The sequence below is a fragment of the Quercus suber genome, unplaced genomic scaffold (assembly GCF_002906115.3).
Source record: "Quercus suber isolate HL8 unplaced genomic scaffold, Cork oak 2.0 scaffold_443, whole genome shotgun sequence".
Lineage (NCBI taxonomy): Eukaryota > Viridiplantae > Streptophyta > Magnoliopsida > Fagales > Fagaceae > Quercus > Quercus suber.
The window spans coordinates 39,601-67,416 of NW_027069894.1; the positions used below are offsets into that span (position 1 = coordinate 39,601).

Here is a 27,816-nt window from a genome sequence, read left to right on the forward strand (position 1 = left end):
GAAAATGTTATAGACGTAACACTTCTTATTGAAAAATATAATTGTTGGTAAATTTTATATTATTTAATGAATACAAATAAATCTATTTCTTACTTATTATGTAATAAGGGTATAATAGTCAACTTATATAAACTACATTTTCTATTCTCTCACTTTTCTTTTCAACCAAATAAAAGAGTTTTCCACTCTCCCACTTTTCCATCCCTCCAACCAAACACACACGAGAGAAAACTGAATATTTTTCTAGTTAACTATTTAGAGAAATGCTATGTTCACAACCAGAGACGGATCCACGTTAGGGCAGACGAGATATACATCTAACCGGAAAATTAAAGATTTCCCTCAAAAAATATATTTTTGGCCCCCCTCCTTCAAATATTTACATATAACCCATGAAAACCAAAAAGAAAACTATAGTCGGCCGTCATACTGTGGTTCACAGCTAGTGGCTTGGCCTTTTCCGGTCTACTGTGTCCACACTAACACATGAGTTGAATCAATTGAGGTATGTCCTCTCTTCTTAGATCTGAGTTGATTTCTCTCTCTTTAATATCTTTCTCTACTCTGATGAGTTTATTTCTCTCTATGATGTCTGTCCACCCTGTCTCTATTTTGCCACTATGATAGATTGATAGTGTAATATGTTTTGTGTGTGTGAGTTTACTGTATACTTTTTAAGAAGTCATCCTTTGTAATAATGATTGAGTCTTAACTCTTGAATTTGAAAAAAAGAGGTGGTCAGATAAGGACAAATGAGATAAAAAATAAAAATAAAAAGAATAGAAAAACTGGAAACTAGCAATCAAAAAGTGAAGCTTGTGGGAACTATAAATCAAATATATGCAATGGTTAGTAATAAATGTTATTAATTGATAGCACTTGTTTGTTGGCTTATTTTATGAATTATTAACTATTTTTAGAAAAATAATTTATTAACATTAATGTTGTTGTAGCTTGTGGGGTATGTTTGTTTGGTTTATTTTTTGGACTAAATTTTGAAACTGTAGAGCTATATAATACGGAAATAATGAAACTTTTATTTGAATGGTTGATGATGGGAAAATTATCTATAATATTTGATTTTTTTAAGGGGAAAAAATTACAAATAATTTGAAGTTGATAATGTAGCATTGCCTCTAGTGTTGATGTCCCAATTCATAAAAATTTCCAAACAAAATTCCAAAAAATTACCACCAATTAAATCAATATCAATCCAAATTGTGAAAATATGAGATTATAAGTTAGTTTTTATTTTCATAAACTTTTTTGTGTTTATACTTTGGTCCTCCCCAACTTTGAATCTTGGTTCCGTCCCGATCCACAACATTTTCACAATAAATCCTAAGTGGCAAGTTCTTATTGGTGGGGCAAAAAAGTAATTTTATTGATAAATTCAAATTATAACCAAAAATAACTAATCACCATGATTTGTTGTGAAAATATTGTAGACGTAGCATTTCTCAAATATTTATTTTGATTAAAAGATAACAACTTATCTATATCCCTTAAAATTAGGTACTTCTACATCTCCTTATTCCTTTGGCAAGTCAATTGCCAAAATCAAACATAAATAAACATTTCTCTTCCTTCTGTTTAATCTAAAAAGAACCCCTCTCTGGTTCTCTCCCAGGGAAAGGATTAGTCCTTTCCTACAAGGTAATTCTCTTAGTGCTATTATTATTATTATTATTAGTAGTAGTAGTAGTTTTATTGCTCATATGATTTTGATTGTTGTATATGATTTTGATTTATTTGTTATGGAAATTGTAAGAAAAATATTTGAAATAATAAACATTATATTATAACTAGATTTAGCGTTATTCTAGCAGTTGCAGTTGTTAACTCTCCTTAGTAGTTGTTAACGAGTGAGTTACATGTTTGAATAGTTTTTTTTTGGCATTGTTTTTGTAATTTTGTCATTGTGAACTATAGAATTTCAGGTAAAATAGTGTAATTATTTATTTATTTATTTTTTATTGCAATTAGTTTGTTCATGCTGATAAGTTCTAGAATGGAAGGAAATAGAAATATGAGAGATAAAGTAAGACCATGAGTTAATGCTTAATATTAGGAGAAAAAGGTGTAAGTCCTAAATTGTGATGAATGAAAAATTATGACACTAAACCCTAAAAAGAAAGAGATCAGTATTTTATAATACCACTTTATATAATATTAATATGGGAAAATTATACTTTCCCCACCTGTTGTTTGCTTGAAAAATACTTTTTCTACCTGTGGTTTGTCTCTCGTTACCCACCTCTAACAAAAACATAAGTAAATTTGTATTTTTGCTATTGTTTTATGTTTTTCTCCTCTCAAAACATAAAAAATTATAAAATTAAGAGAATAGAAAATCTAAAAGATAGGTTTTGTAAAAATAAAGTGGATAATTGTTTGCAGCTGGTTCAGGCAGTGGGATTGTGAATGTTTACAACATAGAGGAGTTCTTAGGGGGCAAGAGAAAGCCTATCAAGACCATAGAAAATCTAACCACCAAAGTGGATTTTTTGAAAATTAATAATGATGCCATATCGATCACCAGCACATAAAACACATGATCACTTCTTTGGCTCTTAATGAAGCCAACCAAACTGATTTGCGTTACACTTGAGTCCACCGTGAAGGTCATAGATTGATTATGGGCTATGCCATTTTGCGAAAGAAAATTCTGAATTATCCTTGCTCGTGTCCACACAGTGAAGTTTCCTTAATACAAGTCATAGATAGAAACCCTTTGTGGAGGTCACAGTGATTAGGATTCTGGAGAGGGCACCTTCAGGAACTGAGTAGTGTTTGGAGGTTGATGTATTTTATAACAGACCATTGCTAGAGTTGAGGCTGAGTTTGATTTGGCTCTTCATTGAGATGCACTCACCAGAGATTTTGAGAAATTCCAGTCCCACCTCAAATCCAGTGTTCACTGGCAAGTTGCCTGCAATTGAAATGACAAAATTTAGTATTAAGTGACAGTTAAGGGATCAAATAACATTTTCATGCTTTCAGATAGTCAACTTAAGCTCCAGACAAGTCTTGGTGACACTAGTAGTACACAAAGTTTACGTGTGTGAGCTTCATTTGGGCAAAAGTTAGGTTTTAATTTTTACAAAATTTAGTTTTTAAATCTTCTTTTTTCTTGATTTTATAGTTTTCAATATTTTGAAAGGGGAGAGACATAAAAAGGTAACAAAACTACAAATTTATTTTTATTTTTAATAGAGGTGGGTAATAAGAGACAAACAAATTTTACTTTAAAAACTTTAAGTGGATAAAGTGTCATTTTTTAAACTACAAGTAAAAGGTAATTTTCTCTATTAATATATATATATATATATATATGTAGTGCAGTTCGTGCGGTAATTGTGGTGCGGATTTTAACACCAGTCACTTGCAATGTGTGTGGTGTGATTATTTTATTTTAAGAGTGGTTTTAGTTGATTTAGGTGCAGTCGCGCAGTTTGAGAGGTTCCGGATGAAAATATACTATAAAACAATTTAAAAAGAAATTTTTTTTTTTGGAGAAGAAAAAGAAAGAAGTTAAAAAGAACAATTTTGTGACCCACGCAGATTAATAATTGGACCAAATCTGTAGAGAGAGAAAAGGAAACACGGGAAAGACAAACTGATCCTCTCTTGTCGCAGCTGTCGAACATATCCATCTAAAAGTAAAGTGGGTCCAACTCTAAACATTTCGTATTTAGGGACTCAGTTTTATACTTTCGTTTTATAATAGCTTCCACTTCCAGAGTAGGTGAAGAAGAAGAAGAAGAAGACGAAAGAAAAAAGAAGGAGGAGATGGAAGGCCTAGAGCAGCAGAACAAGACCAGAGTTGTGAAGGTTGACTCTTTGGAGTCATGGGACTTCTATGTTACCCAAGCCACCAATCAAGGCACCCCTGTAAGTTTCCTCATCAACTTCACAAATTTTCAAACTACTATTAAACCACACAAACTCTTTCTTCTCCTTTCTGGGTCTTGAAAATAAATATAAACCTTCACTTTCTTCATGATCAACTTTATATATATATATAAAGTTCTTGATGATGTTAATGGAATTGTGGCTATTTAAGTTATTGTCTTGGTGGGATGGGTATTATAGATTGTCATACACTTCTCTGCTGCATGGTGCATACCTTCAGTGGCAATGAACCCGTTTTTTGAAGAGTTGGCTTCAAGCTTCCCTGATGTTCTGTTCCTCACAGTTGATGTCGATGAGGTTAAGGTAATTCATCTAATTTTTGTTAAAAAAAATTATTATTGATTTATTTGTTGTTCTCTGTTTGTCATATCAGCTTTGAAACAATAGTTTATCTAAAAGCATATAGCATATTACTCCATGTATTGAGCGCAGAATGATATGTTATATATGGGGTGTATTAACATTGATATGTTATGTACAATTTGGAAGTTGACTTTTCCAAGATTTGTGGCTCTTGCTTCAACCATTAAAAAATTGCTAGATTCCTTTTCACATAGGTATGATTTGGTATATCTTTTTAGATAAACGGCAGCTACATTTCTATATGTAATGGCGTGGATAAGTATCATCTTTTAAAAATAAAGATTGATTTCTTGTGATACAAGGAAAGTGCTTTGTAAACGCGTGTGACCATAGCCATAAATATGAAGTGCCTTTGTAAATTTTATATAAGAAAACTCACCAAATGTGAAATGGGAAATTATTTTATTTTTAAAACTCATCCTTTGCGATAATATAGATTAATTTGGGAATTAAATGTGGACAGGTTTTTTAGTATGATAATATTATTTGTTTGTATGCATTGTGCATGAAATATTTAATGTTTTGTTGGTTAGTTTCGTACCTTTGGTTGCCCGAGATATAAAAATGATTAGTACAAAAAGCAGTAGTGCAGCTAAGCCTGATCAGTGGTAGCATTAATTAATCTTGGGCACAGGGAGTCAATAACTGGGTAAATGATGAGTGATCCACCATAAAAAGATCCAATCATTATTGTCTGAATTGTAAATGATGATAAAGTTTTCATTTTTGAGGCAAACACATGAAAGGTCTCTGCAGAAAACATTGGCTGTGGAAGCTCCAATTAAGTTTAGGAGATGAGGCTAGTTGGCATCTTTGATCTGCTTTTGTCAATTTAGTTGCATCATCTAAGTGACTTCTCCTGTCAGCATCAAACCTTTGGATTCTTGCCTTTTGGGATAGTGATGTTGCAACGTTTCACTGGTGCAAAAATTTCCCCCCTATATTTCTTGGTGCTGTGGGATCTTTTGTTGTTTAACATTATTCTGCTTTCTACATAAATGTTCTGGAGTGCATAGCTCGAATCGTTAATTTTTCAGTTGTTCAGATGTGTGTTTGCTAAATTATTAGCCTAATATTGATATACATATATAAGAATCAGTCCTCAGAGATATTTTATGTGCATATTTAGAGTGATTTTGTGCTACCAACTACTTAGATATGTGCTCAAGATCAAAGGATAGGCATTTGAACAATAAAAAAAAATCAATCACTAGCACATGGAAAACAAATAAGGAGAAACCATAGTACAATTACTTTTTGATGCCTTTATTTTGAGCTGATGTGGTCTTATTAAAGGTGGAACAACTTGCAACCCTGCTACTCCCAGATTGCGCTTTTAAAGCACATACTTTGGACGCTATGCCCGTGCACTAGACCAACAACTAAGTTGAAAATTTTGTCAATTCCAGAAAGTCAAGATAATCGTTTTAACCACCATAGCCAAGCTTTAATCTGGGGGCGTATGGGCATGCGTAGATAAAATATCTTCTTACTTTCAGTGCTAGTAATACAAAATCCAGATTGGCTTGGCAATCACAATCATTTAATGGATTCACTTAAACCTCATATCTAAGATTCCCCAAATTGATGTTTGGAAATATTTTTGTTGATAATGTTTTGACATAATATATTTTTGCATTTTGATTGGTTAGGAGGCAGCAACCAAATTGGAGATAAAAGCCATGCCAACATTTGTGCTGATGAAGAATGGTGCTCCGGTTGACAAGCTTGTTGGTGCCAATCCAGAAGAGATAAGGAAAAGGATAGATAGTTTTGTTCAGTCCATTCGTGTGTATGTTGCCTAGTTGTATATGTATTTGGTATTGTATATATTTTGAACGTGTAAAATATGTGATTGTGGTGGTCCAGCATCAAGACAAATGATAAGTTAGTGTGCCTTTTGTGGGTGTGTGATTTCAATCTCATAAGTGTAAAAGTGCTTCCTTCCTTTTGCATCAAGTTGGCCATGTTTTTTATTTCTGGATTTTGGTTTGGTGCACTGAGTTAAAGGTCATGCCTCGAAGCAGGAAATACAGGTGAATACAAGAAAAGTTAGCTGTTTACATGTTTATTACTCCTAATAGTCCAGACAAAAAAGCCCTGCCTATCTGTGCAAATTGATATCATGTTGGGATTTTGGACTGGCTGCAAATACAGTATTCTGGACAGGTTTAAACCAAGTGCCATGAAACAAAATTGCTTGTTAATTTTCTCCCCACAATCATATTCTCTATAAATGAGTTTAGAAAGGTTTAATGAGGTTCTGTTCATTGTTGGAGGGAATATGATCATCTCCATTTGATTTGAAATGGATGGATTTCATGATTCAAATTAAGTACCACAATTGTAAAGATTTATCTAAATTATAGTATAATAGTGATACTGTAACTAATTAACTATCTATTCTATACATTAGCTAATGGACCGCAACTAAAATAATACTAATCAATAAAAGTTGGATGGTGAAGTCCTTTTAAAAAAAAAAAAAATCCGTTTTTTATTTATATTATATGATTTTCAAAGTTTTTTTTAATTGTTTTTTTATATGATTTTCAAAGTAGGATCCAAGTTTCAATTCCAAATTGAAACTTGGTTAATTTGTGAAGCTCAAGCCCATGTATTCAGTGAATAACTTCAAAATCCATCCAAAGTTTCTGAGCCTTAAAGAAGCCCAAACACAATAGGATGCAACAAGCCCAACCCAACACACGAATACACCCACCAAAAACAAAAACACATACAAGTGGAGTAAGATACAGTAGAACACGTTGTTGTGGTTGTACAACAGTGAGTCCAAGCGTGTAAGACGCAAGGGAGCAGTGTGTGGTGGAGGGGGTGGACCTATCAGACTCTTCTCTCTCCCTCTCTCTCTCTCTCTCTACAATTTCTCAAAAGATTCAAAAAAAACTCCTGTTATTGTGCTTCTCTACCATCATCATATATTCCAATATTTCCACCACCACCACCTTTAACGCCACTTAATTACATAACCATTGACCAAAACTCCGAAGTCCGAACCAACCTCCTTCACTCATTCCTTCATTCCTTCATTCTTATTAGTCTCTGCTCATCATTTCTCTGCGTACCACCATCCCCACCACCACCACGACGACGGCTCGCCGGAATATCTTGGAATTTCCGGCAATATGGAACACAGAGAAATGGGGTGTCAAGGAAATGAAAACCCCAGCAGTTGGATGTTTGATGAATATAATCTTATGGAGGACATTTCTGTCACTTCCCTCCTTGACCCTACAGGAGTTTTTGCTTCTACTTCTTGGCCTTCTCCTCCTCCTCATCTTTCTTTCTCCAACCCCACTTCTCTCAGGTGGTCCTTAATTCCTTTTTTACTCTTTTTTTATTTTTTTAATTTTATATATATTTTTTTCTTGTCCCATTACATATTTGCCAATTATATAATACAACGACTTTTTTTTTCTTTTCTTTCTTTCTCTTATAATTTTATTTACATTTTTTTGTTAATAATTTAATATATGTGACTGATCCTGATTAATATGTTGAGATTCATAGCTCATTCAAAAAAATTTGACACTAGGTTTGGTCCTTTTTTTTATTATTATTTTAAGGTTTTTTTTTAATATATTTTTTTTCTTTTGTGATTTTCTGGGTTTTTTTTTTTCAATTTATCTTTATGTTTTATGGGTGATTGGTAATAATGCAGGCAAGGAGGGCTACTTTAATACCATAGATGTTTTTGACTTTTGTGAAAATTCAACATTTGAGGCTTTCAATGTGTCAAGCAGCATGAGAATCATATGCATGGGCGTGTGCGGTCTACACATATTGATTTATGAATATATTAGTGATTATGGTAGTCATTTCTAGTGATGCTGTCATTCAGGACTTGGTATTCCATTGTAAAAATATAAAAATGATAGCCGCTTCAGGTCAGAATAAGATTTGTTTTTAGCACTGTTTCATTATTGACTTGAAACCTAGTACTCCTCAATTTAAGAAGATTGTAATTATGTGATAGTCAGAGGATTTTAAAGAATCTGATGTTATTGGCAAAAGTTAGTCTCTAACCCCTTTGATTATAATGAGGTGACATGATCTTTGGGAGACACCAACTTTAGGGGTTTTGCATTTCTTGTGCAGTTTGTAATTAGAGAATCAAGATCATTTCCATTTCAAGTGGAATGGAGGCAACTTGTTTCACTGTTATGAATTTATTTCATGAATCTAATAGCGTACTTGTAATCTATTTGAACTCCATTTTATTTCCTTCTTTACATGAAAACCTGGGCTGTATCTTGAGCAGGATTAACTCCACTTATCTACTTAATTTTTTAAAAACTTGTATAATGGACAAGCTCATATGTTCTCTTGTTGTTTTCTCAGTATGGAGCAGATTGATGACTCATTTCCAAATTCAGATGGTCCAAAGGAAATTAGCTCTCGAAAAAGGTAATCTTTAGTTCGCTAAAAGTACAGTATATCTTGTCTTCCATTACTGGCTAGTAGCAGTTTTTAGGGTGTTTGAGTTTCTATTTGGTTATGTTATGTTATGTTTTTATTTTGATTTTCCCCCTTTCTCTTAGTTCCCTCTTTCATTGTGGTACAATTAGCTCTGTTATCTTAAAGCTGATTATTTCTCAAAAAAGAAATGTCACTAGATATTTGACATGTATCTAGTAGTGCTGCACCCCTCCTTTCCTTTTCTTACTTTGATTCATTTCTATTCTTTTCTTTTTGTGAAAGTCTGATTTAATGGATTAAGTTCCTTAATAGTTCTTAGGATAACTTCGCTATAGAGTTCCTAAAATTTTTATCAATCAATTTTGAAATAAGTTGATTAAATTTTATCATGTCATCAACATTTAAACAAATACTGACTATCACCATTTTGGCAACTATTGATGATAACAGAATCCAATCAACTCATTTTCAAAATGGTTGGAAAAGATTTTAAGAATTCCATGGCAGAGTTACCTTAAGAACTCAAAATATGCTATCCCAATTAGCTCACAGGATCTCCTTAAAATTTAGTTCGTAGTAATACACAACTTTCTTGAACTAGTCAAATTATGAATTAATTGTACTCCACCCACATAGCCAAAAAATGATGATGATCCTGAAATTAGAAAAACTATTTATTGTATTTTAGTTTTTGATTATGAATGAATAAATGATAAAATGAGGGAAAATGTAAAGATGTCAGTGACATGACATTTTTTCATTGGTTAGGAGGTAATGTATAGCTTATATGTGGACTTTTACATTTTGCAGATGAGGTGTTAGGAACTAATCTTTAGGAAAGTTTCATGTTTTGTACTCTTTAACTTTTTGTGGGGAGGGGGGAGATCATAAAATGTATTTTTCCATTTCTTATTTCATATTTTGTGTACAGGGTGAGGTCTGGATCATGCACTACATCTGGTTCCAAAGCATGCAGGGAGAAAATGAGGAGGGATAGATTGAATGACAGGCATCCTCTAATTCGTTAATTTTCTGATTCTCTCTCTCTCTCTCTTTCTCACTCTGTCTCTGTCTCTGTCTCTGATGTTGACTTTGGAATTATCTTAAGGTTCATGGAACTGGGTTCTATCCTGGACCCTGGAAGACCTCCTAAAATGGACAAGGCTGTTATATTGGGTGATGCTGTGAGAATGTTGACTCAATTAAGAGATGAAGCCCAGAAGTTGAAAGAGTCAAAAATGGATCTGCAGGAGAAGATTAATGAGTTGAAGGTGCGCTTTGATATTTCAGTTTTTACTTTTGAATGACGCTAAGGATGGTAATAATTTTACTACATAGCCTTATAAACTGATGTGTTAAATTTTGAACACAAAACAAAATATAAGAACTTTATTAATTATGTTATTTTTTTTTTAGAGAGTTTCAACTTATGATGTTCACTCCTAATGATGCTTTTTATTATCAGACCAATACACCAATCAATTATGTTAATATGACACTAATTAGTAATCACATTCATGGTCACGTTAGTCTGTAAAAGTTTTGTAATAACATTGGTAGAACTAGAACCTTTTGTATTTTCCTTTTCTTTTTCATTTTAGAAGGCATCTGAAATCACATTTGTTTTTAGGAATTACTCCATATACCTGAGAGCTGCAAGGATATCCAAAAAATAAAATAAAACTGACCACGTTCAAATTCAATTCTTGTTGGTTATGTTGAGTGGAGGTTTGTTTGTATAGGCAGAAAAAAATGAGCTTCGTGATGAGAAGCAAAGGCTAAAGGTAGAGAAAGAGAACCTTGAGAAGAATGTAAAAGCTTTGAGTACTCAACCAGGATATTTGCCTCATCCTCCTGCAATCCCAGCTCCATTTTCTGCCCCAGGCCAAGTTGTTGGCAGCAAGTTGGTGCCATTTATGGGGTACCCTGGAGTTTCCATGTGGCAGTTCATGCCACCGGCTTCTGTTGATACCTCACAAGACCATGTTCTCCGTCCCCCAGTTGCATAAGGCAGCAGGCTTTATTTTTTGCTCTGCAATCCTTGTGCATGAGGAAGCCCTTGTTCCTAATGTTTCTTTAGTATTTATATTTTGATGAAGGTTGCATTTTTAAGACTGTATTAGGCGGATGATAAATGTGATTTGGGAAGTTGGAAATGCCATTGAATGTTTAGGGATAAATTGTAAGTTTATCAGCCAATTTTGGTATCTAATTACCAAATTTAACATGTCAAGCATGTGTTTTGCTAATTGTGCGATCAATGAGAATGTTAGTTTGATTGAGCTGTGGAATTTCACATTATAGTTTTGTTTTCTGCATACGAAGGCACACAATAGCAGAATCAGTATGAAGAATAAACTAGTTCATTTCGACATTATGTAGAAATCAATCAAGCTAACTCTAATTTTGACTCCCAAAACTTGTGTATCTACTGTAACAGGAAGTCTAAGGAAGTTGTGAAACATTGGAAAACTTAAAAGGATTAATACTATAAGAGACCAAAATACGCAGTTCCAGAATTGAAAGCCTGACACAAAATACATGATCATATATTTAGTAGTTCTCTTATTTCTCTCTGCAATTTGTTTCATTACTACTCGCCGCGCTACATTTTTACATTTGAAAACACATTTCTACGAATATCGTACTACCCTCAACTGAGAACATATTATAGGAAACTATTTACAAAAGTTATTCTTAACAGGGCAATTTGAATCCCATGTATTTCACAGACACATGGTCCCTCCAAACATCGAGAGCTCCAAAGCTAGTCATTGGGACAGTACTCAAAGCCATCACAGTGCTGACTGAGAATACAATGAGAGATTCCCTCCCATAAACTGAGGACTTATTATAGGAACCTATTTACAAAATTTATTCTTAACAGGGCAATTTGAACCCCATGTATTTCCCAGATACATAGTCCCTCCAAACGTCGAGTGCTCCAAAACTAGTCATTAGGACGGTACTCAAAGCCATCACAATGCTGACTGAGAATACAATGAGAGATGCCCTCCCATATTCTTGAATTGCTCTCTGCACCACTACCAATCCAAGAATTGATGCAACAAAACAGACAATGGCCAAGATGAGGGCAATGTCTGTCTGTTCCATGCCCAACAATACATACTGAAATGACGACATTGTAGCTGAGAAGAACACCATGAAAGAACAAGTTGCCGCTGTTACCTGCATCAAGACATGAAAGCAAAAATAGGTATTCCTGGCAGTTTAACATGAACGTGATGAAGTGAAAATGATTGAAGATGGAATTAGATGTTACCTCTGGCGTTATCCCAACTTGAAGAAGAAGTGGGCTTATAAGCATTCCACCTCCAATTCCAAAGACGCCACCCAACATTCCCGCTAATGATGCCATTAAAGGGAAAATCATCTTGTTTGATGGTCCATCTCTAATAAGATCTTCCTCCTAAACAAAGAGTACAAGTTTAGGCTAATTGAAATATAAACGTTTTAATACAAGTAAATCACGGACAACATTAGTCAATCTTCAATTTTTTTCAATGACCTTGTCGTTAGAAGTCTGATGTTGATTGCTTTCCTTCTTGCATAGGATCCATGCGGTGAAAATCAAAGCTAAGGGTATTTGCAACGATGAGATAACCCAGTAAAGCACTCCACAAGGCTCTATTTGTATTATACCCTGCACATATTTCAAAGGGACACATGTTGAGAGTGCTAGGAAAAAAAATTGAGAATCCTTACTATATGTTTATCAACAAGTAAATCACATAAATAGAAGAAGCAAAAAAGGGAAAAAAATAAGTAACAGTCACCAGATTCACCACCAGTGTGTCATATATGAACTTATGCATATAAAATTAGGAGTGGTTTTTGAACCTTTGCACAAATCAATGATTTTGGTATTCTTAGAGCCAGAAAGTTCACAAATCAATTCAATAGTTTATTTAATCAATGATTTGTCGTCTTAATTGATATTCTAGTTGAAAAAAAAAAAAACACAAAGAAGTAGACAGCTATTCTCACTTTTTGAGTGTGCATATCCTAAAGCTGATCCTCTTCTGACTAAAATATCAAATATTTTGTTTTCCTTTTCTATTCTATTGGTTTAGAGAAAGAGTCATTGGCTATTGAGAGAGTTTGGATTGCGCTGAAATGAAATTTCAGTGTGCTTATGTCTTTATTAGTGGGTCCTGTGCACTATACATAGGACTTACAAGTTGTCTAATTCAGCAAAATGTTTATTAAAACTGGGTCCTACGAAACTATTCATATATTTAAAAATTATTTTGTTACAGTATTTTTAGTTTTCAGTTTTCAGTAACAAGCGATATCCAAATAGACCCTACATATACTTTATTCTGAAAAGTTCCCTATGGACCATATATATTAATATTTTACAGATGCACTTTGAACTAGATATAACTTGAATTAAGCTTTGTTGAGAAAAACCTAACTTAAAGATAGTTGCAACTTACAACAAAATAAAATATTTTAAGTGACCCAAAATGCAATTTCCCTTGTGAAGGATGGTTTTTGAAACCAAGGGACTACGAAGCTAGTGGGAATTCCCAAACTACATGGATGCAATTCTATTGATAGGATTGTACCTCTAGATTTACTTAAAAAAAAGCACAATAGCTACACATCACTTGGCAAAAGTAACATATATAATGGTCCACCACTTGATATTGCAAAATAATAATATAAAGTGAAGTCATCAGGTTGCAAGTAGTACTTTTATTCTACTTAATTAATGGATCATCAAGTTAAAAAAGGTTTGAAATGGAGCATAGATTTCTAATCATCAAATTTAATATCAATATGCAAAATAAATTAAACTAAAAAATGGAATTCAATGAAATTATTGTTAGCCGTACCTGTCCATACCGATTGCCACGAAGAAGATAAAGAACGAAGAAGGAAAACCAGACCAAAACTAAGATCCCAATTTTCATCCATGGAAGCCTCGATTTGCCATCTTCTTTCATACCCAAAAGAGGTTCTTTAGTACCATCAGAAGTCCCATCTTCAACAGACCCATTTTCCAAATTTTCACCACGATTTCTCCTTAGCTCTTCAGATTCCATTTTCCAATGCGACAAACCATTTTTACAAGTCTTTGAGGTAGTCCAAGCAAGAAAAGTAGCAAACAGCAAGGTAATAAGCCATTCTGGAAAAACAAGGTTGCAAATAACTCCTATACTAACTCCTAACAACATACATGGCTCTGATAAAAGTGCTATATCAAAGTCAATCAAAGTTTTGCCACCAAACTTGGGTCTAGTGGTGCACAGGTTGCACATAACATTTGCAATTGACCCACCTGTGACCATAAAAGCTGAGAAACTCGAGGCTGTCTTGAGGTCTAGGCCTGCCACAATAGTTAAAATTGGTATGAAAAGCCCACCACCACCAATCCCGCCTGCACTAGATATAGAGGAAGCTATGAAGCAAAGAACACCAGCTATAACCATAGGAGATGCTAATTTTGGTTGGGTTTCTTGGAATTTTGTTTGCTGAGTATTCCTATATTCATAAATTTTGTTGAGGAAGTGGTCAATTGTGAGGGATTCTGAGATGGGTTGTGTTTGTTTTGCATGAGAATGACCGATGGTAATGAAAAGGATGAGAGGAAGAATGAAACATGTAAATTTATGGATCTTCATTTGTTTTGGAATTCCTCTTGATCTTTCTTGTTGTGTCTCCAGATGAACTGTATCTGGAGTCTTATATAAGGTCAAGGTCAGGGAGGTAGTCTTGCATGGCATTTGTGAGAAAGCCGACAAAAATTATTACACCGACTAGACAAAGAACAAGGAAATGACTATGATGCTTATTTATAATAAAAAAAAAAAAAATGCCTATGATTCACTTCTCAATTATGCCTAATTTAATTAAGTTCAAAATTAGAAATTAGTCACCTTTTTAGGACCAATAGTTTTTTTAAGCCTCACTTTTTATAGACGTGGAACAGGTACATTGTATTTGTAATTAATAAGCATTTTAAATAAAATAAATTATTTTATAAAGGTTTGTTCCTAAAATAATTGCTTTCCTTATATGTATATATATTCGTAGATTTTCTATTGAAAATTAGAAGGTGTTAATTAAACTATAAATAGTTGCTTGTTAAATATATAAAAAAATGTAACTTGCCATGGAGATGTCTTTTATAAGATCTAGTTTAGTGAGTAATGGACTTTGATCTTTTATTAAAGAAAGACCAGTATGGATTAGGATGAGAGTTAGGAATTGTTGGAACCAGTTGTACCTACTATTTTGTTTGTGATTACTAGTCACAATAATAAAATACAAGTTTAAGTAGGTTTTTTTGTTTTAATTTTGTTTTAATTGTTACTTATCTCTAGTTTATGGAAGAGAAATACAAGGGTAGTTATTGCAGGTGGCGGAAATCTGTGGTAAGACTAGGACGTGGGAGAACATAGTGGCTTTCTATAAGAGAGAAAGCAGTGGGATAGTGGGTATAGGTTTTGAAGAGATTTGTGGTGAAGGGACTGACTATTTTCTTGTGGTACAATAAAATTACAAAAAATGTTATGTTCATAATATTTTCATGATAAATTTTAAATGGTAAATTGTTATTAATGAATGGTTATAATTTGAACTCACTACTATAATTTCTTTAAAATTATAGGCCAGGATATAAATGATGTGATATTCCAAATTAATAATAACAAATCTCTTAACACAAAAGTTAATTTTTCCATAAGGTTATTCGTTGTAGAATTCTATTTTAAGGTTCGTTAGCTTACAGCCGTACAAGAGGTTTTATTTTTGAAAAAAATAAATTAATTTTTAGTTTTTAAACAATATTACATGTATTTCTACACACTTTTTTATACACATATTTTCACAAATGTTTTTAAACAACAAAACACATGTTTTTAAGTGCATGTACCAAACACTCCCTATATTTTCTATCAGACAAGTTTAAATTAGAATATGCTGATATTATGCTAAAACGGCAAAACCAATTTTTCTTTTTGGAGAACCATTTAAAGTGTCATTTCTTCTTCTTCTTCTTCTTCTTCTTTATTTTTGTTTTTATTTTTTATATTTATTATAAGAAATTAAGGTGTCATTTCTGTGGTCATTAATTACTTATCATTTATTTATTTTTGGATAGGAACTTGTTATATTTTTGCACACTATAAATTCCACCATTTTAATGATTTCCCACTATAGGCTCCATATATTATTTTCCTTTTTTGTTTTCCTCGGTTTTTATTTTTATTTTTATTGAGTGACCAAATATATTTCATTGACATCTAACTATATATCTAATTATCTTTCTTAATTATGTCTAATATAATACCATAATATATATAGAATCATTAATGCTAGATTTTAAAGGATATCAAAGTATTAAACATAGACCACGATTACAAAAATTAAAGGACCAGATTTTACTTTTGTCTCTATTAGTGGAGAAATTATTAGGTCCACAAGGAGGATTGTTGACGTGATCCTCCCTGATCACCCAACTAATAAAATATTGTTATTTATGCAAATATGACATCATCTGATAATTTTTATTTTTTATTCCTTGTGCTGATTAGTAAACTCACACATACATTTACATAGATGACATTATCTTATTGGTTAGGGAGGACCAAATCAGCAGTCCTCCCGGTGTAAATAATAATTTCTCCAATTAGTGCCAAAACTAATTACTAAAATCAAACAAATTAATCATGTCTCTTCCAAACTCCATGATTTCATATTTGTAAATATAAAAATTAGTTATATATCAAACAACTTGATTTATTAAACAAGAAGAGTGATTGTTATAAATACAGAAAAAAAAAAAAAAAATAATGTGCTTTTTTATTTTTTATTTTTATTATTTTTTTATTTTTAAATTATTATTATTATTATTATTATTATACAAGATAGAATTTTTACTTTAGCCTAATCTAAGTATATATGTGTGTGAAACTCCCTCTTAGAGACTTGAATCTCGGTCTTTACCCCCCACACCCCACAAGCACTTATACTTGTAAAGTGACCATCGCATTAATGGTGTGTGGTGGTTTTATAATGTGCTGAATATGTATAATGTAATACCATAATAAATATATAAGGCATGATTTAAAATGTGCTGAAAAAGTTAGGTAAAGATTTTTTTGGAAAATGTTAACGAATGCCCCAATGGCATTGGTTTAGGAATTATTTTTAGAAATATTTTATAGGAAAATGATAAAGCAATTAAGTTTTTTGATAGCTTTTTATATTTCTCAAGAAAGTAGTGATAAAAATTTCCTAATATGGTTTATTAACAATTGCTCTAAGGGTACCTATTAACATGACTCAAATTTATTAATGATAGGACCCTTTTGGGTAAGGGGTTGTTTGATTTTTAAAAAACCATCACTTATAACTCCTTACTCAATTTTTATCACTCATCACTCATTATTCTATAACTCATCACTTATCACTGAAAATACCACTACTTCCTAAGGTGGCACGTTTGACACTTGTTTCCAATTTTGATAACTCAAAAAATTTTACTTTTGTGGGACCCACGGATTGACTTGGTGCAGCTTTTACTCTTTTTTTCCCCCCCCCCCTTCAAGCCCCAATACTTAAACTCACCGAACCCAGTGAAAAGGAATGGAAAAAAAAAGAAAAAGAAAAAAAGAAACCAAACCCAGAAACCCAATGTGAAAAGGAAAAAAGAAGAAGAAGAAGAAGAAGAAGAAGAAGAGAAGAATAGAGAAACCAAACCCAGACTCAGCGTGAAAGAAAAAAAGAAAAAGAAAAAGAAACCAAACTCAGAAACCCAATGTGAAAAGGAAAGAAAAGAAGAAGAAGAAGAAGAAGACCAGACGCAGTGTGAAAGAACAAAAAAAAAGAAAAAAAGAAGAAGAAGACTAGACTGGATTTGACTATTCTCTGACTGTGGGTCCCTCAAATATGTGTGTATTTACCAAAATACCATCATAACTTTGTTTTCATAACTCAAAAATACCTAAAAGTTGTTTTTAGATTTCATAACTTATCACTAAAAAATCAGAGAATTGAGTGATAAAAACAAAAACTGAAAACAAATCCAAATAAACCAAACAGTTATGAGATCTGCCAGTTTTGAGTTATGAGTGATAAAAACACGGTAAAAAATGATAGAAAACACTAAATTCAAACCGCTCCTAATCTATCTTTCAATATACACCTAGTATTTAGTGATAGGACCCTTATGGGTAATCAATCTTTTAGTGCAGTGTGAATTTTTTTTTTTTTTAGGAAAAAGGGGAAACAAACTCTTTCAATCATAATCAAATTAACACTCAAATTTATTAATGACAGGACCCTTTTGGGTAATCTATCTTTCAATATACACCTAGTATTTAGTGATAGGACCCTTTTGGGTAATCGATCTTTTAGTGCAGTGTGATAATTATTTTTTTTAAGAAAAAGGTCAAAAAAAACTCTTTCAATCATAATCAAATTAACATTTCCTGTTATTTAATGATAACGTTTTCTTTTTTAAGTACACACATATATATCTTCCTCAAAAAAAGAAAAGAAAAAAGTACACACACATATATAATTACATTTATTACACTGCAACGCACAATCAATCGATCTTATCTCCAATTCCACAAACTTAGTGGCTTGAAGATAAATCCCAAAATTTTATTGGAACTTAAAATGATAACTTGGAATGCCACTATAATGACAAATCAGTCTGCAAGTCTTTTCACTACTCCATTACTTTTGTTCAGCAAGCATGTTGCATATAATTGGTGAAAGCCTGGAAAATTCATTGCACTTCAAAGTCCAAATCTTCTGTTTTATATTTTTTGCTCCACTATATATTACATAAATAAAAATATATTACATGTACATCTAATTTATTAAATGCTAAATTTATATATTTTATTATTTCAATTTCCTAAAATAAATAAATAAATAAATAACCTATCATATTTAGGTAATTGAAATAATAGAATGCATAAATTTAGCTGTGGGGCCCGTAGGCCTGGTAGCCTGGGCCCATCTTGCATTTGGCCCAAGGCCCATGCCGAGAGGGGATGATCGTCCAAGACTGGTGTATGAAGACCTATGCTTTTATAGACCCCGCCGAGGACATCCCTGTCCTCGGCGTACCGAGGCTAATTTCAGGTGGGGGACAGGCCCAGAACAGGTTGTCACCTCCATACTAAATGCGCTCATCTAACCCCCCTGGCCGCATTAATGGGGATGTAACCCCTTGACAGGGTAACATTAATCATTGTGAACCACTCGAGTACTGATAAGGCCTCTGATGGGACGGACGGTCAGAAGGAAGGCAAATGGATGATCAACAGAAGGAAGACTTAGATAGGAGGAGGAGAACTATATAAGAAGGGCGAGCAAAGCAGTTCAGAAGGGGGGGGGGGGGGTTTCAAATTCAATTCTTGTTGGTTATGTTGAGTGGAGGTTTGTTTGTATAGGCAGAAAAAAATGAGCTTCGTGATGAGAAGCAAAGGCTAAAGGTAGAGAAAGAGAACCTTGAGAAGAATGTAAAAGCTTTGAGTACTCAACCAGGATATTTGCCTCATCCTCCTGCAATCCCAGCTCCATTTTCTGCCCCAGGCCAAGTTGTTGGCAGCAAGTTGGTGCCATTTATGGGGTACCCTGGAGTTTCCATGTGGCAGTTCATGCCACCGGCTTCTGTTGATACCTCACAAGACCATTTTCTCCGTCCCCCAGTTGCATAAGGCAGCAGGCTTCATTTTTTTGTTCTGCAATCCTTGTGCATGAGGAAGCCCTTGTTCCTAATGTTTCTTTAGTATTTATATTTTGATGAAGGTTGCATTTTTAAGACTGGATTAGGCGGATGATAAATGTGATTTGGGAAGTTGGAAATGCCATTGAATGTTTAGGGATAAATTGTAAGTTTATCAGCCAATTTTGGTATCTAATTACCAAATTTAACATGTCAAGCATGTGTTTTGCTAATTGTGCGATCAATGAGAATGTTAGTTTGACTGAGCTGTGGAATTTCACATTATGGTTTGTTTTCTGCATACGAAGGCACACAATAGCAGAATCAGTATGAAGAATAAACTAGTTCATTTCGACATTATGTAGAAATCAATCAAGCTAACTCTAATTTTTGACTTCCAAAACTTGTGTATCTACTATAACAGGAAGTCTAAGGAAGTTGTGAAACATTGGAAAACTCAAAAGGATTAATACTATAAGAGACCAAAATACGCAGTTCCAGAATTGAAAGCCTGACACAAAATACATGATTAATACGCAGTTCCAGAATTGAAAGCCTGACACAAAATACATGATCATATATTTAGTAGTTCTCTTATTTCTCACTGCAATTTGTTTCATTAGTACTCGCCGTGCTACATTTCTACATTTGAAAACACATTTCTACGCATATCGTACTACCCTCAACTGAGAACATATTATAGGAAACTATTTACAAAAGTTATTCTTAACAGGGCAATTTGAATCCCGTGTATTTCCCAGACACATAGTCCCTCCAAACATCGAGTGCTCCAAAGCTAGTCATTAGGACAGTACTCAAAGCCATCACAATGCTGACTGAGAATACAATGAGAGATTCCCTCCCATAAACTGAGGACTTATTATAGGAACCTATTTACAAAATTTATTCTTAACAGGGCAATTTGAACCCCATGTATTTCCCAGATACATAGTCCCTCCAAACGTCGAGTGCTCCAAAACTAGTCATTAGGACGGTACTCAAAGCCATCACAATGCTGACTGAAAATACAATGAGAGATGCCCTCCCATATTCTTGAATTGCTCTCTGCACCACTACCAATCCAAGAAGTGATGCAACAAAACAGACTATGGCCAAGATGAGGGCAATGTCTGTCTGTTCCATGCCCAACAATACATACTGAAATGACGACATTGTAGCTGAGAAGAACACCATGAAAGAACAAGTTGCTGCTGTTACCTGCATCAAGACATGAAAGCAAAAATAAGTATTCCTGGCGGTTTAACATGAACATGATGAAGTGAAAATGATTGAAGATGGAATTAGATGTTACCTCTGGCGTTATCCCAACTTGAAGAAGAAGTGGGCTTATAAGCATTCCACCTCCAATTCCAAAGACGCCACCCAACATTCCCGCTAATGATGCCATTAAAGGGAAAATCATCTTGTTTGATGGTCCATCTCTAATAAGATCTTCCTCCTAAACAAAGAGTACAAGTTTAGGCTAATTGAAATATAAACGTTTTAATACAAGTAAATCACGGACAACATTAGTCAATCTTCAATTTTTTTCAATGACCTTGTCGTTAGAAGTCTGATGTTGATTGCTTTCCTTCTTGCATAGGATCCATGCTCGTTATCCCAACTTGAAGAAGAAGTGGGCTTATAAGCATTCCACCTCCAATTCCAAAGACGCCACCCAACATTCCCGCTAATGATGCCATTAAAGGGAAAATCATCTTGTTTGATGGTCCATCTCTAATAAGATCTTCCTCCTAAACAAAGAGTACAAGTTTAGGCTAATTGAAATATAAACGTTTTAATACAAGTAAATCACGGACAACATTAGTCAATCTTCAATTTTTTTCAATGACCTTGTCGTTAGAAGTCTGATGTTGATTGCTTTCCTTCTTGCATAGGATCCATGCTGTGAAAATCAAAGCTAAGGGTATTTGCAACGATGAGATAACCCAGTAAAGCACTCCACAAGGCTCTATTTGTATTATACCCTGCACATATTTCAAAGGGTCACATGTTGAGAGTGCTAGGGAAAAAAATTTGAGAATCCTTACTATATGTTTATCAACAAGTAAATCACATAAATAGAAAAAGGAAAAAAGGGAAAAAAATAAGTAACAGTCACCAGATTCACCACCAGTGTGTCATATATGAACTTATGCATATAAAATTAGGAGTGGTTTTTGAACCTTTGCACAAATCAATGATTTTGATATTCTTAGAGCCAGAAAGTTCACAAATCAATTCAATAGTTTATTTAATCAATGATTTGTCGTCTTAATTGATATTCTAGTTGAAAAAAACACACAAAGAAGTAGACAGCTATTCTCACTTTTTGGGTGTGCATATCCTAAAGCTGATCCTCTTCTGACTAAAATATCAAATAATTTGTTTTCCTTTTCTATTCTATTGGTTTAGAGAAAGAGACATTGGCTATTGAGAGAGTTTGGATTGCCCTGAAATGAAATTTTAGTGTGTTTGTGTCTTTGTTAGTGGGTCTCGCGCATTGTTCACAGGACTCACACGTTGTCTAATTCAGCAAAATATTTATTAAAACTGGGTCCTACGGCACTATTCACATATTTAAAAATTATTTTGTTACAATATTTTCAGTTTTTAGTTTTCAGTAACAAGCAATATCCAAATAGACCCTACATATACTTTATTCTGAAAGGTTCCCTATGGACCATATTTATTAATATTTTACAGATACACTTTGAACTAGATATAACTTGAATTAAGCTTTGTTAAGAAAAACCTAACTTAAAGATAGTTGCAACTTACAACAAAATAAAATATTTTAAGAGACCCAAAATGCAATTTCCCTTGTGAAGGATGGTTTTTGAAACCAAGGGACCACGAAGCTAGTGGGAATTCCGAATTCCCAAACTACATGGATGCAATTCTGTTGATAGGATTGTACCTCTAGATTTACTTAAAAAAAAAGCACAATGCTACACATCACTTGGCAAAAGTAACATATATAATGGTCCACCACTTGATATTGCAAAATAATAATATAAAGTGAAGTCATCAGGTTGCAAGTAGTACTTTTATTCTACTTAATTAATGGATCATCAAGTTAAAAAAGGTTTGAAATGGAGCATAGATTTCTAATCATCAAATTTAATATCAATATGCAAAATAAATTAAACTAAAAAATGGAATTCAATGAAATTATTGTTAGCCGTACCTGTCCATACCGATTGCCACGAAGAAGATAAAGAACGAAGAAGGAAAACCAGACCAAAACTAAGATCCCAATTTTCATCCATGGAAGCCTCGATTTGCCATCTTCTTTCATACCCAAAAGAGGTTCTTTAGTACCATCAGAAGTCCCATCTTCAACAGACCCATTTTCCAAAATTTCACCACGATTTCTCCTTAGCTCTTCGGATTCCATTTTCCAATGCGACAAACCATTTTTACAAGTCTTTGAGGTAGTCCAAGCAAGAAAAGTAGCAAACAGCAAGGTAATAAGCCATTCTGGAAAAACAAGGTTGCAAATAACTCCTATACTAACTCCTAACAACATACATGGCTCTGATAAAAGTGCTATATCAAAGTCAATCAAAGTTTTGCCACCAAACTTGGGTCTAGTGGTGCACAGGTTGCACATAACATTTGCAATTGACCCACCTGTGACCATAAAAGCTGAGAAACTCGAGGCTGTCTTGAGGTCTAGGCCTGCCACAATAGTTAAAATTGGTATGAAAAGCCCACCACCACCAATCCCGCCTGCACTAGATATAGAGGAAGCTATGAAGCAAAGAACACCAGCTATAACCATAGGAGATGCTAATTTTGGTTGGGTTTCTTGGAATTTTGTTTGCTGAGTATTCCTATATTCATAAATTTTGTTGAGGAAGTGGTCAATTGTGAGGGATTCTGAGATGGGTTGTGTTTGTTTTGCATGAGAATGACCGATGGTAATGAAAAGGATGAGAGGAAGAATGAAACATGTAAATTTATGGATCTTCATTTGTTTTGGAATTCCTCTTGATCTTTCTTGTTGTGTCTCCAGATGAACTGTATCTGGAGTCTTATATAAGGTCAAGGTCAGGGAGGTAGTCTTGCATGGCATTTGTGAGAAAGCCGACAAAAATTATTACACCGACTAGACAAAGAACAAGGAAATGACTATGATGCTTATTTATAATAAAAAAAAAAAAAATGCCTATGATGCTTCTAGTAACACTTCTCAATTATGCCTAATTTAATTAAGTTCAAAATTAGAAATTAGTCACCTTTTTAGGACCAATAGTTTTTTTAAGCCTCACTTTTTATAGACGTGGAACAGGTACATTGTATTTGTAATTAATAAGCATTTTAAATAAAATAAATTATTTTATAAAGGTTTGTTCCTAAAATAATTGCTTTCCTTATATGTATATATATTCGTAGATTTTCTATTGAAAATTAGAAGGTGTTAATTAAACTATAAATAGTTGCTTGTTAAATATATAAAAAAATGTAACTTGCCATGGAGATGTCTTTTATAAGATCTAGTTTAGTGAGTAATGGACTTTGATCTTTTATTAAAGAAAGACCAGTATGGATTAGGATGAGAGTTAGGAATTGTTGGAACCAGTTGTACCTACTATTTTGTTTGTGATTACTAGTCACAATAATAAAATACAAGTTTAAGTAGGTTTTTTTGTTTTAATTTTGTTTTAATTGTTACTTATCTCTAGTTTATGGAAGAGAAATACAAGGGTAGTTATTGCAGGTGGCGGAAATCTGTGGTAAGACTAGGACGTGGGAGAACATAGTGGCTTTCTATAAGAGAGAAAGCAGTGGGATAGTGGGTATAGGTTTTGAAGAGATTTGTGGTGAAGGGACTGACTATTTTCTTGTGGTACAATAAAATTACAAAAAATGTTATGTTCATAATATTTTCATGATAAATTTTAAATGGTAAATTGTTATTAATGAATGGTTATAATTTGAACTCACTACTATAATTTCTTTAAAATTATAGGCCAGGATATAAATGATGTGATATTCCAAATTAATAATAACAAATCTCTTAACACAAAAGTTAATTTTTCCATAAGGTTATTCGTTGTAGAATTCTATTTTAAGGTTCGTTAGCTTACAGCCGTACAAGAGGTTTTATTTTTGAAAAAAATAAATTAATTTTTAGTTTTTAAACAATATTACATGTATTTCTACACACTTTTTTATACACATATTTTCACAAATGTTTTTAAACAACAAAACACATGTTTTTAAGTGCATGTACCAAACACTCCCTATATTTTCTATCAGACAAGTTTAAATTAGAATATGCTGATATTATGCTAAAACGGCAAAACCAATTTTTCTTTTTGGAGAACCATTTAAAGTGTCATTTCTTCTTCTTCTTCTTCTTCTTCTTTATTTTTGTTTTTATTTTTTATATTTATTATAAGAAATTAAGGTGTCATTTCTGTGGTCATTAATTACTTATCATTTATTTATTTTTGGATAGGAACTTGTTATATTTTTGCACACTATAAATTCCACCATTTTAATGATTTCCCACTATAGGCTCCATATATTATTTTCCTTTTTTGTTTTCCTCGGTTTTTATTTTTATTTTTATTGAGTGACCAAATATATTTCATTGACATCTAACTATATATCTAATTATCTTTCTTAATTATGTCTAATATAATACCATAATATATATAGAATCATTAATGCTAGATTTTAAAGGATATCAAAGTATTAAACATAGACCACGATTACAAAAATTAAAGGACCAGATTTTACTTTTGTCTCTATTAGTGGAGAAATTATTAGGTCCACAAGGAGGATTGTTGACGTGATCCTCCCTGATCACCCAACTAATAAAATATTGTTATTTATGCAAATATGACATCATCTGATAATTTTTATTTTTTATTCCTTGTGCTGATTAGTAAACTCACACATACATTTACATAGATGACATTATCTTATTGGTTAGGGAGGACCAAATCAGCAGTCCTCCCGGTGTAAATAATAATTTCTCCAATTAGTGCCAAAACTAATTACTAAAATCAAACAAATTAATCATGTCTCTTCCAAACTCCATGATTTCATATTTGTAAATATAAAAATTAGTTATATATCAAACAACTTGATTTATTAAACAAGAAGAGTGATTGTTATAAATACAGAAAAAAAAAAAAAAAACCTGAGGAACATATATAGGATTAATAGTTAGAGAATTGTAAATTTGCAAGTAATGAAAATTTGGAGATACAAGATAGAATTTCTACTTTTTTTTTTTTTTTTTTGAAAATTTGCAAGGAATTTTTTTACATTTTTTAGAGTAACCTAAAAGGCATGTTTTATAATGTGCTTTTTTTTTTTTTTTTAAATTTTATTATTATTATTATTTTTATACAAGATAGAATTTTTACTTTAGCCTAATTTAAGTATATATATGTGTGTGAAACTCCCTCCTGGAGACTTGAATCTCAGTCCTTACCCCCTACACCCCACAAGCACTTATACTTGTAGAGTGACTATCGCACCAAGAGTGTGTGGTGGTTTTATAATGTGTTGAATATGTATAATGTAATACCATAATAAATATATAAGGCATGATTTAAAATGTGCTGAAAAAGTTAGGTAAAGATTTTTTTGGAAAATGTTAACGAATGCCCCAATGGCATTGGTTTAGGAATTATTTTTAGAAATATTTTATAGGAAAATGATAAAGCAATTAATTTTTTTGATAGCTTTTTATATTTCTCAAGAAAGTAGTGATAAAAATTTCCTAATATGGTTTATTAACAATTGCTGTAAGGGTACCTATTAACATGACTCAAATTTATTAATGATAGGACCCTTTTGGGTAAGGGGTTGTTTGATTTTTTAAAAAACCATCACTCATAACTCCTTACTCAATTTTTATCACTCATCACTCATTATTCCATAACTCATCACTTATCACTGAAAATACCACAACTTCCTAAGGTGGCACGTTTGACACTTGTTTCCAATTTTGATAACTCAAAAAATTTTACTTTTGTGGGACACACGGATTGACTTGGTGCAGCTTTTACTCCTTTTTTTTTTTTTTTTTTTCATTTCAACCCCCAATACCCAAACTCACTGAACCTAGTGAAAAGGAATGGACAAGAAAAGAAAAAGAAAAAAAGAAACCAAACCCAGAAACCCAATGTGAAGAAGAAGAAGAAACTAAGCCCAGACTCAGCGTGAAAGAAAAAAAGAAAAAGAAAAAGAAAAAGAAACCAAACCCAGAAACCCAATGTGAAAAGGAAAGAAAAGAAGAAGAAGAAGAAGAAGAAGACCAGACCCAGCGTAAAAGAAAAAAATAAAGAAAAGAAGAAGAAGAAGATTGGATTTGACTATTCTCTGACTGTGAGTCCCTCAAATATGTGTGTATTTACTAAAATACAATCATAACTTTGTTTTCATAACTCAAAAATACCTAAAAGTTGTTTTTAGATTTCATAACTTATCACTAAAAAATCAGAGAATTGAGTGATAGAAACAAAAACTGAAGACAAATCCAAATAAACCAAATAGCCATGGAATCTGCCAGTTTTAAGTTATGAGTGATAAAAACATAGTGATAGATGATAGAAAACACTAAATTCAAATAGCTCCTAATTTATTTTTCAATATACGCCTAGTATTTAGTGATAGGACCCTTTTGGGTAATCAATCTTTTAGTGCAGTGTGAATTTTTTTTTTTAGGCAAAAGGGGAAACAAACTCTTTCAATCATAATCAAATTAACACTCAAATTTATTAATGACAGGACCCTTTTGGGTAATCTATCTTTCAATATACACCTAGTATTTAGTGATAGGACCCTTTTGGGTAATCTATCTTTTAGTGCAGTGTGATAATTATTTTTTTAGGAAAAAGGGAAAAAAACTCTTTCAATCATAATCAAAATAACATTTCCTGTTATTTAATGATAACGTTTTCTTTTTTAATTTTTAAGTACGCACATATATATCTTCCTCAAAAAAAGAAAAGAAAAAAGTACACACACATATATAATTGCCTTTATTACACTGCAACACACAATCAATCGATCTTATCTCCAATTCTACAAACTTAGTGGCTTGAAGATAAATCCCAAAATTTTATTGGAACTTAAAATGATAACTTGGAATGCCACTGTAATGACAAATCAGTCTGCAAGTCTTTTCACTACTCCATTACTTTTGTTCAGCAAGCACGTTGCATATAATTGGTGAAAGCCTGGAAAATTCATTGCATTTCACAGAGTCCAAATCTTTTTTCCCATATTTTCTGCTCCACTATGAGGCCGTTTGGACTCAGCGTTTTGCTGAGTCCACGTTTTGCGTTTTGCTGCTTTTTCTTTTTTTTTTTTTTTTTTTTTTTTTTTTTTTTTTTTTTTTTTTTTTTATT

The 27,816-nt window shown here is 32.7% G+C and overlaps 4 protein-coding genes across 4 annotated transcripts; 2 read left to right on the forward strand and 2 right to left on the reverse strand.

Annotated features, from left to right (window-relative positions):
- The first annotated feature begins 3,519 nt into the window (after nt 1–3,519).
- LOC111989040 (thioredoxin-like protein CXXS1) lies at nt 3,520–6,237 on the forward strand. The gene is made up of 3 exons (XM_024020848.2): nt 3,520–3,894; nt 4,096–4,218; nt 5,931–6,237. The coding sequence occupies exons 1-3, from the start codon at nt 3,793–3,795 to the stop codon at nt 6,081–6,083; spliced, it is 378 nt and encodes a 125-aa protein (XP_023876616.1). The 5' UTR covers nt 3,520–3,792; the 3' UTR covers nt 6,084–6,237.
- An 840-nt stretch (nt 6,238–7,077) lies between these two features.
- Nucleotides 7,078–11,000, forward strand: LOC111989016 (transcription factor ILR3). Its single transcript, XM_024020830.2, has 5 exons — nt 7,078–7,606; nt 8,641–8,706; nt 9,650–9,727; nt 9,827–9,989; nt 10,461–11,000. The coding sequence occupies exons 1-5, from the start codon at nt 7,425–7,427 to the stop codon at nt 10,725–10,727; spliced, it is 756 nt and encodes a 251-aa protein (XP_023876598.2). The 5' UTR covers nt 7,078–7,424; the 3' UTR covers nt 10,728–11,000.
- A 246-nt stretch (nt 11,001–11,246) lies between these two features.
- Nucleotides 11,247–14,516, reverse strand: LOC112036155 (sulfite exporter TauE/SafE family protein 2). The gene is made up of 4 exons (XM_065762141.1): nt 13,581–14,516; nt 12,248–12,382; nt 12,002–12,148; nt 11,247–11,907 (listed from the first exon to the last, which is right to left on the reverse strand). Exons 1-4 carry the CDS (start codon nt 14,469–14,471, stop codon nt 11,599–11,601), a joined length of 1,482 nt encoding a protein of 493 aa, XP_065618213.1. The 5' UTR covers nt 14,472–14,516; the 3' UTR covers nt 11,247–11,598.
- Nucleotides 14,517–20,006: 5,490 nt separating this feature from the next.
- Nucleotides 20,007–23,561, reverse strand: LOC111989007 (sulfite exporter TauE/SafE family protein 2). Its single transcript, XM_065762136.1, has 4 exons — nt 22,626–23,561; nt 21,289–21,423; nt 20,748–20,894; nt 20,007–20,653 (listed from the first exon to the last, which is right to left on the reverse strand). Exons 1-4 carry the CDS (start codon nt 23,514–23,516, stop codon nt 20,345–20,347), a joined length of 1,482 nt encoding a protein of 493 aa, XP_065618208.1. The 5' UTR covers nt 23,517–23,561; the 3' UTR covers nt 20,007–20,344.
- Nucleotides 23,562–27,816: the final 4,255 nt, after the last annotated feature.